We start from the raw sequence: 20581 nt of genomic DNA on the forward strand, positions 1-20581 counted from the left end.
ACATATGATTGGATAAATACAATCACATGTGATTATATGTATTTAATCATATATGGTTTATGTATAGAATATTTATTTTTGCGGTTTCGACTGAATAATTACTTTTGTGTAATTAATCACATGTGATTATATGTATATAATCATATATGATTTGAGGTGGACAAGATGCATTTTTTCCTTCTCGATTCAATAATTGTGCTCATGTACTTAATCACATATGCTTATACATATAATCACATGTGATGAAATACACGAGAACAACTGTTGAATCAACAAATCAAGAATTAATTATGTCCACATAAATCATAGGTGATTAGATTCATATAATCACATGTGTTTATATGTATTTAATCACATATGATTAGTTTGGATAAAGATTTTTTTTTTCGCATTCTTGGTTCAATATTTGTTATCGTGTATATAATTACCTGTGATTGTATGTTTCTAATCATATATGATTTAAATAGACAAGATTTGTTTTTTCCAAATAAAATCATATGTGATTTGAAACATATAATCACATACGATTAAATGTATTTAATCACATATGATTAAATTGGAAAAAACAATTATTGAATCGAGAACATGAAAAAGCATGTTAGCCACATAAATCGTATGTGATTAGATACACATAATCACATGTTATTAGAGTATATGTTAACGATAACATAAAACAAGAAATGCCTACATAATAGGAGGGTTAGTATTGACCTCATTGATCTTGAAAATTAGCTAGCATGAGCAAGATGGATCCTTTGCTTTCCAAGAACTTACACAAAAATTATAACATTATTTAGCTTGTGTTTGCTGTATTAGTCTTATAAAACTTATGTACACATTTCCTTATTTTCTCTTTGATTGTAGTCCTCTATTTGGGATATGTTTTCTTACCTTTCAAACCATTATTAAATTATGATAAAATTATATTGGTAAATTTCCTCTTTTTCTCTTTCCATAAATATAAAGATCTCATTCTAATGATTTTTGGCTTATTTTATATTAAATTTACAAGTTGCTAACTTTTAACTATCACTTTCTAGACCACTCAACACTCTTGGAATAAACTGTATCAATCTACTAAGAATTACATCAGTCCCTTTATATGTTGGAAAGTATATATCCATATCTAACTCTAGGCTTTGGAATTTTGGCATTTGGTTGTAATGATGAATTTATTATGATTTTTTGAAGACAATGCATGAAATCTATGATAGCATGGACCAGCCTGAGAGATTGCCCATATTATCCCTCAAGGAACTAGAATTTTGAAATATGATTCAAAGTTCGAAGAAAGTAGACACACTAAGATTTCCAGAAAACTAACTCTCACTTTAGAGAGCGTTTAGGTGGGTGTACGGCTAGCCCTATGAAGTACTCCTTCAAAGGATGAAGAACAAAGGCTGAAACATGAAAAATCAAAAGGTCTTTCAAGTATAACAAGCTAGGGGATGAGTTACTTACCTTTTTGAAGCCTTAAAGGGTTCTTGGCTGAAGAATCTAGAGAGAGAAAGTAGTGGTGTGCAGCCAAAAGAAGAAAAGAGTGAAGGAAAGGTGTTTTCCTCATATATATATATATATATATATATATATATATATATATATATATATATATATATATATAGGTAGGTGACCTACCACCCCGAATGTGCGCCCATGGGGTGGGTGTGCAGCCGCACACCCATGTGTACAACCATACATTCCTCGTAAGCGAGTGTATAGCCCAATTTTGCTACTTTACAACTTAATAGTTCATCCCTAATCTCAAACTTGGTTGTACTCAAGCTTAGAACACTTAAACGCACCCTCAAACAGTGCTAAAAGGTGGTAGAATCGAATTTAACATTGATAGAATTGACCAATTGTACAAGATAGAAGTTTCGGGTTGTCACAACGGTCATTGGTAACCTATTCTCTGGGTTCTCAAACACAGCCATATTAACAATCGGTCATATTAACAATCGGTGAATAATGAATAAACATCCATTGCACTTAGTAGTTTAGCCATGATTTTGAGAAGTAATCCAATCTATACCAAAGTAACTAAAGTGATATGTTTCCAATTTGTTTGTTTAGTTAGCTTAGTTATTGATTTTTTTAAATTTAATAATAAAACCCTTTTTCTACTTTCTTTTATTTAGTATAACCTATAATAAAATACTCTAATGTTAATTCACTACCATTTCCCTTGAGTTCGACACCCTTGCTTATCAAAACTATATTGTACTCGGTCAGGTTCACTACCTATAAAGTGGTTTATAGATGTGATGGACTAGGATATATAAATAAAAAAACTAGTGCATTAAAAATACCAATGTTCTAAATAACGTAAGATGTGACTTGGTGGCAATATCAAGCCTCAAGCTTTTCCGAGCCTTGGTGAGTCACAGTGTTTATAAGGCGTGACTTAAGGCAACTATTTTCTATATAATTAATATTTTTATATGTATTTTCAAGTATTATTCATTTTTATACACATATATGAGTTAAGGCGGAGTTTTGACAAAGCTTGGCGGTAGGTGAAAGTTTTGGACCCATAGCGCGCCATGGCGGAGCCATGGCAAACTTTTTAGAACTTTGAAAAATACACATTAGGGTCCCTCTCAAGTGAAGTCTCATGGTGGGTATTAATACTTTGTGACTATTATCGATGATTACTCAAGGAAGAACATGGTTTACTTGTTGAAGACAAAAGAAGAAGATGAAGTGTTTTGGTGATTTAAGGAGTGGAATACCAAGGTTGAAAAACAAACTAGGAACTTACTAAGGTCACTTATAACAAAAAATGGCTTGGATTTTGGCAAGGCTTCGTTTCAAAACTTTTGCAAAAAAGAAGGTATAGTGAGGCATCACAATGTACAACAATCAACACATCAAAACGGAGTGGTAGAACAGATGAACGAAACACTGGTGGAGTGTGCTCAACGCACACAATTATCAGGTGATTTATCGAAGCAATTTTGCTCAGAAGCAATTAACGCTGCTTAATATCCGGTGATTAGATCTCCATCAACTACAACTAATTATAAGACTCCTCTAGAGGTGTGGTCTAGCAAAACTTCTAATTATTGTGGTTTATGAATGTTTAGAAGCCTTGTTTATGCTTGTGTGAATGATGGTAAACTAGAGCCGATGGCAATGTAGTGCATATTTCTAAGATATGAATCTGGATGGTAAGGTCATCAGTTGTAGTGTACAGAATGAGTAAAGACTATAAAAATCGTTATTATCAGAGTTACAACCTTTGAATTTGCTATGTGTAACAAGAGAGGAAGTGATACAAGTATTATGGGGAACGCTTAGGGTGCTAAGCAGAAGGTGTACTTTGCAACACAAACACCACATAGCTTAGTGACAAAAGAGGAAAAACAAAGTGACATGGAGCAACACAGACATGTGGAATCCCTTGAACAACAAATGGAAGAAGTGTATCGTGATGCTGATGTCTAGAAAGTCAACTTAAATAAGCTTTTGGAGAATGAGTTTGTGATAAACGATTTAGGAGCTTAAAAGAAGATTATAGCAATGGAGATTTAGAGCGATAGAATAGCAGGATGATTATACATTTCTCACTACATTCAGAAGGTCTTGCTGTCATTCTAGTGTGATGAATCCAAACTTGTTCATACTTCTTTGGCGGTTCGAGGTAATTGGGGGAAATCTCATTGGGAAGTAGTCAGGAGGATCTTTCGACTAGAATGCTTGATGTTGTTCTGGTTTATGGTGTTAGTGCATGGAATACGAACTTGTTTGGATCAATAGACTCAGACAATGAAGCTGATTAGGAGATAAGAAGATCATTGACACTTGGTCTCATTTAGAGTCTTGTTTTGAATGTAGAGAAATCTATCATATTCTATGATAGGTTTCGTATTCAAATCTCTCGTACAAATGAGAATCCGAAAGATATATTGACAAAATCATTGCTATGAGAGAAGTTCCAGTTGTTCTTGGACTTGTTTGATGTTTACAAGAGTTAGGTTCCTTCGAGGAAGGATAGTGGGAAAGGAGAGGAAGTTCTTGGTTTAAGGTTGAGTTTAGATGATACTCAAGTCAAGGTAAAGAAGGTTAAATGTGACTTGCACATTTGGAGCATTCTAATGGAGCACTTGGAGTTCAATGGAGCATGAGATAAAAACGAACTGATCATCTAAGAAGGGAATGGTTCATGTGAAAAAGCAACATAGCATGTGACAAAGGAATAGATTATCCATAACTCCCGCTGATTCGGGCTACACAATTAAGATATAATAAACGATAAATACGATATTTTGATAGAAGGTTAGTTAGGATACATATCCTTAACCAAATTTATGGTATATATGACAAGGATTTCGTACATATAAAGAACACTGACATCTGAATTCATATAAAGAAGTTATGCTTCATTATAGTTTCACAATTAAACCGATACGGTTGTACATGTCGTAAAAAGTGAATTTAGTTGTGATACTTGTTAGTCCAAACAATCTAGACGAAAGTCGTAGCAATTGTAAAACCAAGAGCATATATATAAAGAATGTCCAAATCTTGCTTCATATGAGGAAGTTATGATTTTTCAAAGTTTCAACGCAACTGTGTTAGAATAGAAATTAAATTTAGTTTGGTTGAATTTTATCAAAAACAATATATATGAGAGTCGTAGATCTAGTTAATAGGAATTCGTCGTTATAAAGATAGTCAAATACGGATGTCATATGAAGAATATATGAACACTAAACGGAGATTAGCACTCTAAGCCTTCTAAAATAATAAATAAGGTGAGAATTAGCCAACGGATTCTAAATGAATGTTATAGATCTCATCAATAGATACATATGGATATAAATAACATCAAAAACGGAGTTCGTATGAGGAAGTAATGAATTTTTTAAGTTTTATGAGATGTGGCACACGCAAAAATACACGACATGCGCTTCTAGAAGCTACCACATCACCCCACTTCTTACCTGACATGTGTCAGCAGGTAAGAGGACCGACATCGTCATAGGGCACGACACACCTCTCCTAACAATATCCTTCAAGTTTCTACTCCTTTAGCCTAAAAATTATTAGTATTTAGGATATTTTGGTGAAGCTCTGAGGTTCCTAAGTGCTCGATATTAGTAGCTATCAGGTCGGAGTTCTGCTAGTGCAGTTTTTGGATTTTGTCAAGGAAATCTCTGTATGTTAAACTATGCTTATATTGCTTTCAATGTAACATATATTTATATTGATAGTTTTTATTATGAATTTATAAATAATATATGTTTGTGAATCCAAGTCATATTATTCATAAATTACTTACGGGGGGTGATGTTTACGCTAGATTTAATGAGGTGTTTAAAGTGGGATTTCCAAACAATATACTCTTTCTACCAAACGAACCCTACATTCGATATGATCTTACCTAGTTGCTCCTTACTTGATAGGTCTTGATGTAGACATTGGGATTGTTGAGGAATCTAGACTATCATTAAACATAAGAAATAATAAATCAATACCTAGTGATAATTGAACTTAGGCCAAGTCAAAGGAAAGGCTTAGTGCTGAAGCGAATCGCTGCCGAACTTTTTAGTCATCCACTTTAACATGTGAGTGCATAGTTTCTTTCTTCTTTCGCATAAATACAAGTATTTTTAATGTTGAAAATACTATTTCTAATGTTTGACTGTGTTTAATATAACTGTGTAACATGATATAGATATTACCTGATAAAACTATACATACTTTATTATAGTTAAAAGATGATTGGGTAGTGAAGGGCTGTGTGAAATAATAGATGAGACGCGGTGACAGATTAGTAAAGGGCTAAGTAAAATAATAAATGAGAGATTGAAGTATGTTAGTAAAGTTTTTTTGCCAAATAACGAGCTATGACTTGATGTTGTGTAACCAAAGTACTATCGTACAATTATGCTTACCCAAAGTACTATTGTATCGTTGTGCTTAATTATCAAGGAAAATATTACTTAGTACCATAGTACAGTTGTATTTACCCAAAATACTTTCATACTATTATGTTGTGCCCAAAGTACGATTGTATTCCTATGGCTACATGTTTAAGGAAGAATATATGACAACTGCTACTGATAAATATCCTTTAGGAAAGATCCCTCGAGCTCATTATTTAAGGATTAGGAAGCGATGATAATGGGAATGGGTAACTGTGTTATTTGTTTGTTGAAAAATGTATAATGAACTATATTATTTTGAGTTTAAAACCTTATGTACTCTCTATATTTCCCAACCTAACCCACTTAGTTCCTATGTATCACAAGTATCGATACGAAGGTATATGATGTTTGGATATGATGATAAATTAAACGAAATGTAGGTCATTCGATGTTGTAAGGACAATAATATTTATGTTTATTCTTATGTTTCTTGTATCAGTTATAACAACCCAAGTTTCAATAATCAACAAAAAGAATTTCTTCAAAGAATACCTTTTCACAGGACATATTCCTCTATACAAAGAATACTTTGTTTCTAAAATAAGGATAAATGAAACATTCTTCTCTTGCCGTGAAAATGGGGATGTAACATCATCTTAAAGGGGGTATGGAGGACCTGGGAATGGAAAGGAGCATCTTGTTGCATGGATGGGCCACTTTAGGTGTGGATGTGACACTTATAATGTTGGATGTGTCATTTGGGAAGGGGATGTGCCACTTTGGATTCAAAATTTTCCATCTAGAAGGAGGATGTGTCGTCATGATGGAGGATGTCCCATCTTGAAGGAGGATGTGACATCGTGATGAAGATTGTTCCATATTAAAGGTTGATGCATTATCATGAGAACAAAGTGTGACACTATAGTGTGCCATGTTGTACTCGAGGAGTATCGATGCACTACTAATGTGATGCTGATGCATGGATGTGCCACTAATGATCATGATACGACACTAGGGAATCATGATGTGTCATTAGGAGGCTTGATGCACCACACATGTTGTTGGTGTGCCACATGTGTTCCTGATGTGACATGACATCCTTTGATGTGCCACTCATGCTATAATGTACACAATGATGCTCAAGATTGTCCACGGAGTCTAAAAAGGTGGAGACGCTTAAGGAAATTAGTCCAGATGTTCCTTCATGGCACCTCATTAAAGTGTCATGCACTGGATGTGCCACCGAGGGATAGGAGGCGCCACTAAGTGACAAGGGGTGCCACTTAATGAAACATGATGTGGCAGTTATGTATTAATGGTGAAAGTGTAATGTCTCATAAGGATGAAGGTTCTAAAAGCGGCTGCATGATGGATTGTGATTGCTTGACCCCTTTCATGAGCCTATGGGCTATAGGACTTCGCCCACTAGGGTTTTAGGTATGATCCATAGTCTATAAATATGGATGCTTACTGGTTATTTGAGAAGTGTCTTTTGTATTCTTAGTGAGTAGAGAACTTTGTGAATGAAGAATATTCATTCCTGTCCGTGGACGTAATTCACCTTGATGGAATCGCATAAATACTATGTCTTTGTGTGATTTTGGTTGCATGTGATATGTAAATTACCTCCTAACAAGAGTCGTCAGATATTGGTAAGTAGCATCAAATTTGTTCAGGTTCTTGACAAGTGTTATCTAGTTTCCTAATATATATATATATATATATATATATATATATATATATATATATATATATATATATATATATATATATATATATAACTTGTTAAAAACTTTCGTTATGTTGATGTCTTCAAGAAACTATATAAAAAAAATACTTGAAGCTATGAATGACAACTCTAGGAGTAGTGATGTAGCTTCAACCAACAACATCTTGCTACCAGTGTCTTTCATTATATATATTTATAACATGTTAAAAACTTTCGTTATGTTGTGTCTTCAAGAAACTATATAAAAAAAAAATACTTAAAGCTATGAATGATAACTCTAGGAGTAGTGATGTAACTTCAACCAACAACATCTTGCTACCAATGTCTTTCATTATTCAGCACATCTACATTAACATAAGTAGATCCAATGCACACTTGAGCATGTTAAATATTAGTTTCAAGTTAAAGAGAAAAAGCCAGGGGATTTGCATAATTAAAAATCTTATATACCTCGTCCAAACAATTGTGAAGAATCTCAGCAAAATCTTCACTGAAGTTAGCTTCAAACATAAATAAGATCTCCTTAGCACCATGAACACCACGTAGGTGTTTAGTCTTTTTAAGATCATTTATATATAGCATATTTAAATAAAACTAGTTAAATTATGATGCAAAGTCTAATCAATATATAGCTTTTGAGGTCCAAGTCATTGGTTTTCAAGTTAATATTATCTTGAGAAATGAGAAAAATAAGCATAAAACATAAACGATAAAACTAAATAAGCAATAGAATACCTCTCTTTCATTAGTTTTACCTAAGTGAGATCAACACTATGTAAAATCACAAACATTGTGAAGTGTTACCCCAAGGAAGCTTGTGCTGATATGATGTGGGGCAACATCACTGCTCGACAGTGGTGGTCACTGGTCGAATTGTGATCAATGTTGATGTTGAGTTATGTCGTCTAATTATGACAAAGGTACTACATATATCTAATTCTAATGAGGGGAAAGGGTAAATACGTAACACTCTAGGCCTAAGGTATGTACACAAATCTAAGTATCTAAGAGGGGTCTCACATCTGAAAGAGGGGTCTCAAATCAGAAAGAACGATGACTAAAACGTGTGTAGGGTAGAGGGCAGGTAGAGTGAGCTCTGAATGAATTTGTGTCCCGTTCAAATGCCGTAGCTAGGATTTATGCAGACAGGAAGTGGGGGTTTAGGAATTATGTCGACGGGAAGAAAGATGACACACATATTTTAATGGTGTGCACCATGATTTTATTTTAATGTGACATTAATTTTATGACAACTAAAAATGCACGTCTTGAATGATTTGAATTTTAGAAAATATGAGTTGTTTTTTATGATATATAAAGGTTTTTCATGTCATAAAATTAGTGTGTTTCCTAATTCACGTGTCAATTAAGGAAAATTTTCTAGTAGTGGTATTACAAGTTATTTTATAATAATCTTGTGGTTAGGTTGTATGGCCTTGTAATAATCGAGTTGTTCTTCTTTTAGATTCAAAACTGTTTGTAAAACATTGTTTTTATGGAATTTTTTTTTTGTTATTCTGAGTATATGTTCAACATTTTGAATAAAATCAGAATCTTAATCTAATTCAAATACCAAATAAAAGGCAAGTTTCGTAAAATACCCTTGACTATATATTCTGAATTACTCCAACATATTCCCACAACTACGTGTTAGATTGATTCAGTTCCATAGTGGGTTAGCAGTTTAATATTCAATTACAAATGCCGTTGTCGTTGTTTTTATTAAGTTTTGTTGCTACATGTTTCTTTTCCAAAGTTCATGGCTGGCTGGCTGCCTTTCATATCCCTTAAGTGGTTGCTGCTTAAAGATGTTAGTGTCTCATGTTGCATGTGGTCTTTTTCTTTCTTTGTAATGTCTCAATTTTGCTGTATCATTTAGCTGCAAAGGATAAAAACTCTAAGGCTTAATAGAAAACTTTGATTTGTTGTTTTGTTTTAACAGAATCTTAATTTTTATTTATTTTTTATTGTTAATCTTTTTAATTATATCACAGGACCTAGCTATGACACCGTTCAATTTTATTTTATTTTATTATTTTTTTTTTTAATTCAGAATTGTCTGATCAGGCTTTGAGCCATTTATTTTTTTGAAACTTTTAGTTAATTTGAAAACCACATATACTATTTTATTTTCTGGATCCGTTATTTCATCACATGTACTGTACGATATTTTAGTGTTTTAATTGGACCTCTATATAAATGAGGTCCACCAAAATGATGCTCAAGTACATCAGTACATGTGAATTCACATATGCCATTGCAGGAGTGAAAATGACAGAGGAAAGTAACAGGAGGGAGGTATATAACCAAAGTGATGATGACATCACAAATATAACAAGAACACTATTTGATGTCAAAAGGCAGTACAAATACATATATAAGTAATATATATCATTTTTAAACAAAAGTAGTGCTCTCTTTAATTATTGTAATTTAGATATATATATGCTTCAAATCTTCCAAACATCCATAAACATCTCGGACTCACTGCACCCTACAAAAACCAAATCAATACAGTTAATCTGTGTGCTCATGTAATATTTAACCCGGTAGATGAGTTTTCAAAGTTGAAACCGATAAAATAAAGCTAAACATATATTTAAACATACTTGGAGCAATCAGTGCTTGGACTGATCTTGTAAGGGATGTTAACACCACACTTGCTTGGGAGGCTAGCAGCATATCCCGCATTGATGTTGGGCATGCTTGCAGAAGCACTCTTTATACAGCCACAAGCCGTCTTACGATCAGGGGTTGTTTTTGCAGCGTTATTGACTGCCTTAACGCCACTGCAACATGCCGGTGGCACAGCACCACCTTGTGTTAGGTAGCTAATGCATGGAGTTAAGCTGCTTACAACCTGACCACATGTAATAGCCTCTGCGTAGGGTGCTGCCACCACCATGCAAGTCACCACTACACATATGATCATCATTACGATCCTCGCCATTTTTCTAATATAGGAGCGCGAAAGTTGTAGGAAACTTGTATGTTTACTTGTTGTGTGATTGGTGCAAGAAAGGTTCTCAAGGGTTTCGGTATTTATAGGGATTCTTGTCCATGCATATGTGTTTGTGAATGAATTGGTTAGTTGAAAGGTTGATTTAATATTGGGAAAATGACTTACGACTCTAACTAAGTTTTCAAACCGTTCAAAAATCTCAATAATGTTTTGTGTGTTCAAGAAAAACCAACAAACTTAACTTTTATCTAAAAAACAGAACGAAGTTTTCAACCGTTCAAAAAATTTCAAACATTTTTTGTGTGTTCAAAATATTAAATTCATTAGGGTTTTTTGAAATGACAAAACATGATTAAGGTGTGTTGAACGGTTTTAAAACTTCGTTAGTCTTACAAGTTATTTATTAATATGGTGATTTCCTTATAATTGAATAAAAATGTAACATAGTTGAGCTTTTTTAGATAAATGTTAAATTTGTTGGATTTTTCTGAACAGACAAAAAATAATTAAGGTTTTTTAAACGGTTTGAAAACTTGATTGGGCTAGTAAATCATAATCTTCACCAATAAAGGGGTTTTAAGTTTCAACACCAATCACATAACAAGTAAACATATAAGATGTTGGAATTGACAAAAAATATCGTAACCTTTGAGAACGTTCTTGCACCAATCTTAATCTTCACCAATAAAGGGATTTTTCTGAAGAGACAAAAAATAATTGGGGTTTTACGTTTCAACACCTTTGATTTATAAATTATAATCTTCACCAATTAACGGTAAGCTTTCCATTTAACTTCATAAGATGATGGAATTGAATTCGATTTTAAATGTGTCACAAAACCTATCAATGTAAATGCCGACCATGTACGGCAGTGTGGGCTGTATGATCTTGAAATATCAATAAATACTTTTTATTTTACCTCGAGATAAAGATTGTACGCCAACATTACTCACTTGCATATGGGCGTCGGTGGACATAATTGAAAGGGTAAATGTATGAAAATAATCGTATATGTTACTAAAAGTAGATGACGACTAAAAAGTTCACCTAAAATGAGTTTGCTTTTCTATAGCAAAAGATATAGTTTTTTATATCTTGATATGTAGTAAAATCAATACATTTAATTTTAAATATATGTTTAAAAAGTTTTTAGATACATGCGAAAAAAATAGTTCCTTGGTTTAAAACAACATTGTGTTTGTTGTTTGATTTTGTTACCCTCCCAATAATTTTTGAGACTGCAATTTTTGTCGGAAATGCTTTGCAAAATTACAGCCCAATTTTTTTTGGAAATTTATCGGAAATATTGTCGCCAAATAGTGTCATGTTTAGTCTTGGTCGCGTCAAATATCCATGAAAATGTGTGGGAAGTGTGTCGGTACTTCAGATACCTATATTTGAAGGAACATTGTCGCAAAAAGTTTCCTATGACAGCTTTTCCGATGAAATCAGTTTTGTCGGCAAACTTTTTGTTTCCTACATATTTCCTGGAATATAGTTTTCTATTAGTAAGTAAAAAAAATATCTTGATACGTTGTACAATAAATTCCATGAAAAGCTAATATATATTTTGCATTGGACAAGCAAAACAAACATTAAGTTGGTTTTTTATTCGTGCAAACACTGAACTCATGGATTTGTTGAGAATATATTGTAAATTGATAAAATTTCAAACATAACAAACTTTTAAACAATAAAAACTATAATGGATATGAACACACAACGTAAGGTGTTGACAAGCGTGGATTAAACATTTTTTATTTGAGTCAAGATTTCCCATTTTTATTTTTTTGTTTATCAGGTATGAGTTGTGGCTGCTTATATTTAATGTTGATTTTGAGTAGGCGTTTGATTCTTTGAATTGGGGATATCTTGATCCTATTTTAGTGAATGGTTCTCCAACGCATGAGTTCCACATAAAGAAAAGTGTAAGGCAATGAGATCATCTATCTCTTGTTCTCTTTATCATTTTTATGGAGAGGCTTGGTGTTTTATTGAAAGAAGTGTGTGACGGACATGTTTTCAAGGTACTTCTTTACCTCATAATGATGTGTATTTATGCGAATGTTATGTTTGTGGGTAAATGGTCTGATCAATTTATCAATCTTAATAAAATTCTAAGAAGTTTTTTTCTTGCTTCCGGGCTTAGAGTTTATCTTGTGAGAAGCAAAGTCTTTGGAGTTACAGTTGCTAGACTTGCTAGTGTGTTGAGTTAGGAACACAGTTGTTTCCCTTTCACTCACCACGGGCTACCGATCGGCCAATATATGTGAAGCACTACTAGAAAATAGCTCCTTAATGATATGCGAACCATGACACGCACTGTTTCATGATACACAAAAATGCATGCCTAAAAATATTGTCACATCTTCCAAATTTTGAAAGATTTAAGGCATGCATTTTTCGTTTCCTAAAATTAGTGTCACAAAAGAAAATATATAAGCACAGAGGCCACCTATCATTAAAAGTGTGTCATGTAACACCCTAATTTTCATATATAGATTATATAACAAATAATCGTTCTAACATATCCTAAGATCAATTCTGAACTTACTTATAGACTAAAATACAGCAGAAGCAAAATAAAATAAAATATAGTCTTCAACCGAAGTGCTTCGGGTGTTACGTCTTTGAGGAACTCCTCCGTTGTCTTGTTGATCAATCATTCTTCCTAGCCTTCTTACTGCCACTTTTTGAATAGTTTCCTGGTGTGCACACGTTTAAAGTTTCTAAAAGGGTAAGTCTAGGGCCTAGTGAGTTCGTGTTGCACATACATGTTCATCACTTTAAAAAAACAAATAGTTTTATCATATATCTTCAATAAATCATACAACAAATATATCATCGGATGACCTAATTTAGGGGAACGATTAATTATCCAGAGAAAGAACCAAATGTTCATTTCCCTTCTCCTTGAGACAACTCATCATCCATTGTAATCAAGTATTTTAAATATCCAAGAAATAAGTATGATTCTGAATTCCCATCCCCGGCGATCACACATATCCGTCATGCTTACGACGATTAAACACCCACCCATTCCCGCTAAACATGCCATCCAAAATCACACACAGTAGATAACAAATCCAAAATAACATTTGTACGTAACCATACTTATCATAAAACATATTGTCAAGAAATAATTAAAAACCACATAATAAACGCATGATAAACATTTATGTGCAAGCAACCATAGAATACGGAAAAAAAAAAAAAAAAAAAAAAAAAAAAAAAAAAAAAACTCACCTTGTTGGTGTAAGTCTTAACCGGATGTCGTCACGCTACCCGCAGACATGCACCGACGTTTAACCAACATTTATTTTCTAAGGCTTAATCCTATAAACATCTTATGTGTTTGTTTTGGTTCCATCAGACATATATCTCCTTCGGCCAACCAATAATTACTTTATCATATTAATTAGAATGTGCATAACAACTTTAATAAAAATATTATTATCTTTTTCATCATTTTCTTTTCATGTCGTCATTCCTATTTATTGAGGTTTTACCCGTAAAAGATTTAATACTTAAATGTCAAATAACTAAACCTTAAAACAAAGACTTTGTTTGAATAATAACAATAAGTAATATTAACATCAATATAAAGTAGCAAATTTAAAATAACAACCATTTATGTGATGGTGTATAAGATAGAAAATTGTCACATTATAAAAACTGAAAGGGCCATTTTTATATCTTTTGTTATGATACACAAGTAACACATTTGTTATCTATTTGTGAAAACTAAATTGACAACTTATCATTTTTATCATTTGAAACATCAAGAAAACCGTTTCAACAAAAGATTCGGATTCTTTTCTTCTTTACCCGAACAATAAAAACGTTTTCGACCATTTTATCATAGTAAAACTTAAAAACTGTTGTCAAATAAAATTTATAAAACTACCGTTAATCATCTCTATTTTATACTAACATATTCATATACTAAATCTTGAATAACTTATTATAAAACAAGTTTAAATCCACCATTTCTTTTACCAAAACATAACATTTGTTTTTTACCAAATTTGATTATTCATTGGCCGAAAAGAGAGATATGATTTAACCAAAATACATACTCAAATCCTATAAACCTACTCAAACAACTTAATCAAACTCAAATCGAAGAGACATACCTTAATGTCTAAAATAACTCTGAAAACCTTCATGAACTTCAAACCCCGATTTCCCTTTTGGTTCCCCAACCTTTCTTGCACTTTTTTGTGGGCATTACAATTTATTTCTCATGCATTTTATAATGCCCAAGTTTGTAACCTTTCTAGTTAACCTAAAAGTCCAAATTTATGACTCTAATCAAAGTGATGGGTTTTGGAATTAAAATTCCATAATTTCTCTATTTACTCCTACTTAATCACCCATGTCGTTTTATAATTTTTCCATGAACGCGTGATCTCCATTTTATTTTAGTAAAGCGGGAAAATGAAATCCCAAAAAAATTAAGACCCCCCCTGATACGTCTCCCCATGCTTCCTCATAGGATGTAAGATCGTCTACTTAACGAACCCTAATAGTATTGTGTAGCTGTCAATCTTTCTCCCTTTCGTATTTTTGGAGCTCTACATCAATGATATCAACCCTTCAACATTAACGAACCCTAGATCATATTCAATACTAATACTCTACCGAAGATGCTCGAATAACATTGAGATATTTAATATATGCCTAGATCATATTCAATACTAATACTTTACTGAAGATGCTCGAATAGCATTGAGAGGTTTAGTATGCCTAGATCATTTTCAATACTAATACTCTATCGAAGATGCCCAAATAGCATTGAAAGGTTTAATATGCTGCTTCTATTGCGCCTCTTTTCTCTGGGATCCGCTACCCTTCGAAGCTCGACCCCGCTTCATTCTCCACAACTCAATTGTTGACGACATCTTCATCATCAGCCGCCACAATCATAATTAAGCAGCGACATTTCGTTTCTAACTACCAAACACGGGCCTCTACAATCGTCCTTCAATTAGTACAACATATTAGATATTCCCTAATTCTTAAATTTTTATCGGTGTTACCCTAGGTTTATAGTTCCTTCAGAGAATCACAATATATTTACATGCTTCCACCATCATTGTTGTTGGAAATTACTTTTGAAAACATTATTATTAGCGTTTGTTGGTATGCCTACTAACCGAGATCTTCCATTTGATGCATTATATTTGAAATTTTTTCAATATGATTTGATTATTTTAATTACAATGATTTAGTTTATTCTTTTTAATGCATATGATTTGGTTTGTCTAATTAACGGGATCACTATTGGTTTCGAAAATTGATGTGATGTTTGCTCGCTGGTTCAGTTTTAAAAAAAATCTGTCCCTACAAGTCAGTATTTTATACTAATATAGCCGCAATGATTTCGAAAATTAAGTGTATCAATATAGTTAGATGATTTTGGTTTGTTTATGATATATAGGTGTTTTGTGCTAAATGTGTACTAATTTCTTGCCTACCACGTGTTTAATGAAAGTCCACCCCTGGTTTCTTTCGATAATGGTCCATCCATTAGCATGTTGTTTATGAATTCCATGCATTCCATCATTCTCATTCATTATTTCTTATTGTTACACGTTTGGATTTTTCCACTAATAGAAAAATAAGTGTTTACCAACAGCAGAATTGGTAGAAAATCTGTAGTAACAAAACGGTACCTACAAATTACTTAAAAAAAAAGGGTTGTAGGGAAAACCCTTTTGGGTAATTTCTTCCTATAAATTAGCTACACAATTTCCTACACATTTTCTACGTAATTTTCTGTTACAAATTTAACTACGGAATATCTACGGAACACGATAACTACGGAATACCTATGGATTATCTATGGGTTATTTACCTACGAAACACCTACAAAATACGTACGAATTATTTCCCAACAGAATACCTACAAATTGATTTTCCTAAAGGATACCTACCAACTACTTTTCCTACAGAATACCTATCAACATCTTTTCCTACGGAATACCTATCAGCTGTTTTTGCTACAGATTACCTACAGACTTTATTCGATTTTATTTCCTTCAGAATACCTACTAAATATTTATTTCCTAAAAGTTTTCTATGATTTTTTACTAGTTTTTGTTGTTATATTAAATTTATAATTCCTACATAATATTTATTTCCTACAATTTAGTCAAAAATCTATTGGTCTATTAAATTTATAATTTAAAAAATATCCAAAATTTCTGCTAAAAACAAAATAAATAATTAAAAAAATTTTCAAATACCATTACATTCATTAACATTAAAATAGTTAATAGCATACCACTCATACATTCAAATACTCAAAATATCATTACAATACCATAACAAAAGCTAAGAACTAGTCAATAACATAACATTCATTAAGTGTTTTAGAACAAAAACTAAGAACTACTTGGTGGATTACCTGACGGATTGATTTGTTTCATAAAGGCCACCAATTGTCGTTGCACTTGCAATTCCATTTCATTTCACATTTATTGCATTTGCAAATCCATTTAACTTTGCTTTTCATCCATTGTTTGTTACATGTTTGACACTTGTTGTCGTAACTCATTTACCTAAACATAGCAAGACAAACACATGCAGTTAGTAAATGTAATTCAACTTTAAACCATGATAGCAATGTACTTTACTTTTAATTCAATATAATAACACACTACTCATAATAACAATGTACATTGTTTTTAATATCCATAATAATAACTTTTAATATGCATAATAATAACTGAAGAGGTTTGTTAATCGAGTAATAAAATGAAATTAGAGTAGTAAAGAATTATGAACACTGAGAGTAAATATAAACTTGTTTCAGTTCAATTATGGTTTCGAATTCTGAGAGTCTTTGGACAGAATACAAGGTGAAAAGTTCTTATCTAACTCTAAGTATCAACTCCTACTAATAGAAGAAATAGAAAACATACATAAAATACAAAGGACTCAACATTACAGTTTCGAAACAACAATGCATTTGTAAATAACATTAGATAACATCACAAACATTACATCGCCTTTGACACCTTACAACTAACTTCGACTCCTACAATCTCCCCCTTTGTAAGCAGTGTCGAAATCAGGCTATCAAAACATAAGCAGCAACACGTAATGTCCTTCGAATCTCCGCATACCAGTTCATGACCTTCTTCAACTCAACTTTGTCCCCTTCATTGTTCTTGTTACAACTATGCATATGCACAATCAAGTTTATATAATGAGCAGATGTGTATTTTTCGAAATCACTTGATTGAAATAAGAATTTTATTTGTTTTACCTTCTTGTTCTTTCCCATAAAAACAATTCCAAATGGCTTCAATCCTACCTCTCCATCAACATACATCTTTAGATCAACTTGAATTTTTAACAATGATTGAGGAATAGTGATTTCTTTTCCCATTGATAATGCTAACTTAACATCCATCAATGCTAGAAAATCATAGTAATTGTCTATGAAAATCTTGATATGGCCCAATCCCAGATGCAACACTTCTTTACTTGTTCCTTGGAGTTTCGAAGCATCCATGTCTTTGAGTATAGTTGCAACTTGAATCAGATCATTTAAGTTCATCAGTGGAAAGTCAAAAATTAAGAAATTAACAGCAACTTAGTTTTCCCTTACAACATGGTATCGAAAATTTTGCAGCCTATTTTGAATAAGACATCCTTTGTTATGCTTATAACTTGAAATCTCAGCTTCATATGAATAAAATCACTGTTATCGTTGAATTTATCAACAATCGTGTACAGAGCTGTGAGAAACATCATTTCATTGATAGGAAAATCAAGTTGATTCATGTTAGTGTTCTCAATAGCATAACTTTTTCTTGGCTTCTTTTCAAACTCATGAATTTCATTGTAAGCAAGTCTCGCTTCGATATTTTCATAACTACACAACTTTCTTGGATCTCCTTTGTTCAAGTTAGGAGGATCAATTTGTCGAAGCCTCAAAAGACTCTGAATTTGACGTTGCTTCTCCATTTCTACTTCTATCTCAACTTTCCTTTCTTCATATGACTTCTCCATTACAATCCCTTTTCCTTTATCTTGATCTGTTGTAGTTGGCACGGGTTTCGAAGAACCTCCCTCACCTGTTGATCCAATTGCAATGCATGTAGCAATATGCCTTGTAGTTGTGACAATTGCTATCACTAGATCAGCCATCGAAATTGTTGATTTTGGTGTAGGAGCATAAGTTGCAAAAACCTTTCCAACCACCTTTACTTATTCACCTTTTTTCCCGGAGGGACCTTCTCCTTTACCAAAAGTTCGTCGTTTTCCCCTATTCACCCCTTTGACAACATGTGGGGCATTTGTTGGTAAGATACATATCAGCTGAGACAGTGGAGCTAATTCTTTCTGAATAGCATATTCGAGGCCAGAAAACTTCAGTGTAAGAAGCTTCGGAGTGATCAAAAAAGAGGACACCATACTCGATTTAAGCACTATCCCTTTCAATTCAACTAATAATTTATTGATATTCAAAAATCTTTTAACATCATCCACAGACATCGACTCAACTTTCAAACCAACGGCTTCATACAGTTTAACGAACTTTGTAACAATATCAGCTATGATATCAACCTTCTAATTAAGAGAAACATAATCTAGTTGTGCAACCGCAATCTCCTTGCTCATTTAGCCACTCAACATGATATCAAAAGCGAAGCATATCAAATCATTGACTATGACCAGTAACCGCTGACTCCGACAACTATCCTCCATTTTTGCCTTATCATTGTTTCGAACCGGATCTAGGAATTGAACTTCCTTCGATCATTCCTAGACCTGCCAAAATTCTCACAAATGATTTTTCATCTAACGACTTTGTAAAAATATTAGCAAGCTAACCAATGGTTTTTAAAAAGTGAACTTCAATATTCCCATCTTCGACATGATCTTTGATGAAATGATAACGAAGATCAATATGCTTTGTTTTCGAATGTTGCATAGGATTGTGGCAAATTCATATAGCACTTTGTGAATTGCAATATAAAGGAATTTTCTTCATATTAAATTCATAATCACGCAGTTGGCTTTGAATTCAAATGATTTGAGAAGTGCAAGCTGCAGCAGCCACGTATTATGCTTCTGCCATCGAAATCGAAACACACGTTTCTTTCTTTGATTGGCAGCTCACAAGCTTCCCATCAAGTAATTGGGATCCACCACTTGTGCTTTTGCAATCCAAATTGCAACCCCCTAAGTCGGCATCAGAGAAGGATTGAGTAAAGAATCCTGTTTTCAAAGGATACCATAATTCTGACGAAATGGTTCCTTTTAGATATCGAAAAGTATTCTTGACTGCAGTGAGATGTGGTTCTCTTGGATTTGATTGGTACATGACACAATTGCACACATAAAACATGATATCAGGTGGACTAGCTGTAAGGTAAAGAGACGAACCTATCATGCTTCTGTACAACGTGATGTCTACAGCTGGTTTATCTAATGATGGATTAAGCTTCATTCTAACTACCATTGGTACTTTAAGCTTGTTGTTATTCGTCATGACAAATTTTTCAAGAAGATTGCAAGTATACTTCTCTTGATTTATGAAAATACCTTCCCTGCTCTGACGAATGTTTAAACCCAAGAAATTGTTTATTTTACACATCATCCTCATTTCAAATTTTCTTTTCATCAAATTTTCAAATCCACTAGACAAGCTAGGGTCAGTTGAGCAAAAAATGATAGCATCAACATAAATTTGAACAAGCATTAGATGATTTCCAACCTTCTTCCGGAAAAGAGTGAGATCAACTGATCCTTGTTTAAATTTTGAAAGTTTCAAAAAGTTGGTGAAAGTTGCATACCAGGCTCATGGTGCTTGTTTTAACCCATAAACAACTTTATCTAGGATATAACAATGATCAGGAAATTCTTCGTTAATTAACATTAGAGGTTGTTCCACATACACTGTCTCTTCAAGTTCACCATTAAGAAATGCACATTTGACATCCATTTAATAAACGTTGAAATTTTTATGAGTTGTATAGGCTAAAAACATTCAAACAG

General features: G+C 33.0%; 1 protein-coding gene across 1 annotated transcript; it reads right to left on the bottom strand.

Annotated features, from left to right (window-relative positions):
• Nucleotides 1-9905: 9905 nt before the first annotated feature.
• Nucleotides 9906-10641, bottom strand: LOC145038397 (non-specific lipid-transfer protein-like). The gene is made up of 2 exons (XM_078986775.1): nucleotides 10212-10641; nucleotides 9906-10096 (listed from the first exon to the last, which is right to left on the bottom strand). Exons 1-2 carry the CDS (start codon nucleotides 10550-10552, stop codon nucleotides 10087-10089), a joined length of 351 nt encoding a protein of 116 aa, XP_078842901.1. The 5' UTR covers nucleotides 10553-10641; the 3' UTR covers nucleotides 9906-10086.
• Between the last annotated feature and the right edge of the window lie 9940 nt (nucleotides 10642-20581).

Source organism: Lactuca saligna, chromosome 1 (assembly GCF_052625555.1).
Source record: "Lactuca saligna cultivar CGN05327 chromosome 1, ASM5262555v1, whole genome shotgun sequence".
NCBI lineage: Eukaryota > Viridiplantae > Streptophyta > Magnoliopsida > Asterales > Asteraceae > Lactuca > Lactuca saligna.

Bases quoted from the DNA above. Each gene is read 5' to 3' on its own strand.
- LOC145038397 (XM_078986775.1), bottom strand. From the start codon at position 10,552: ATGGCGAGGATCGTAATGATGATCATATGTGTAGTGGTGACTTGCATG.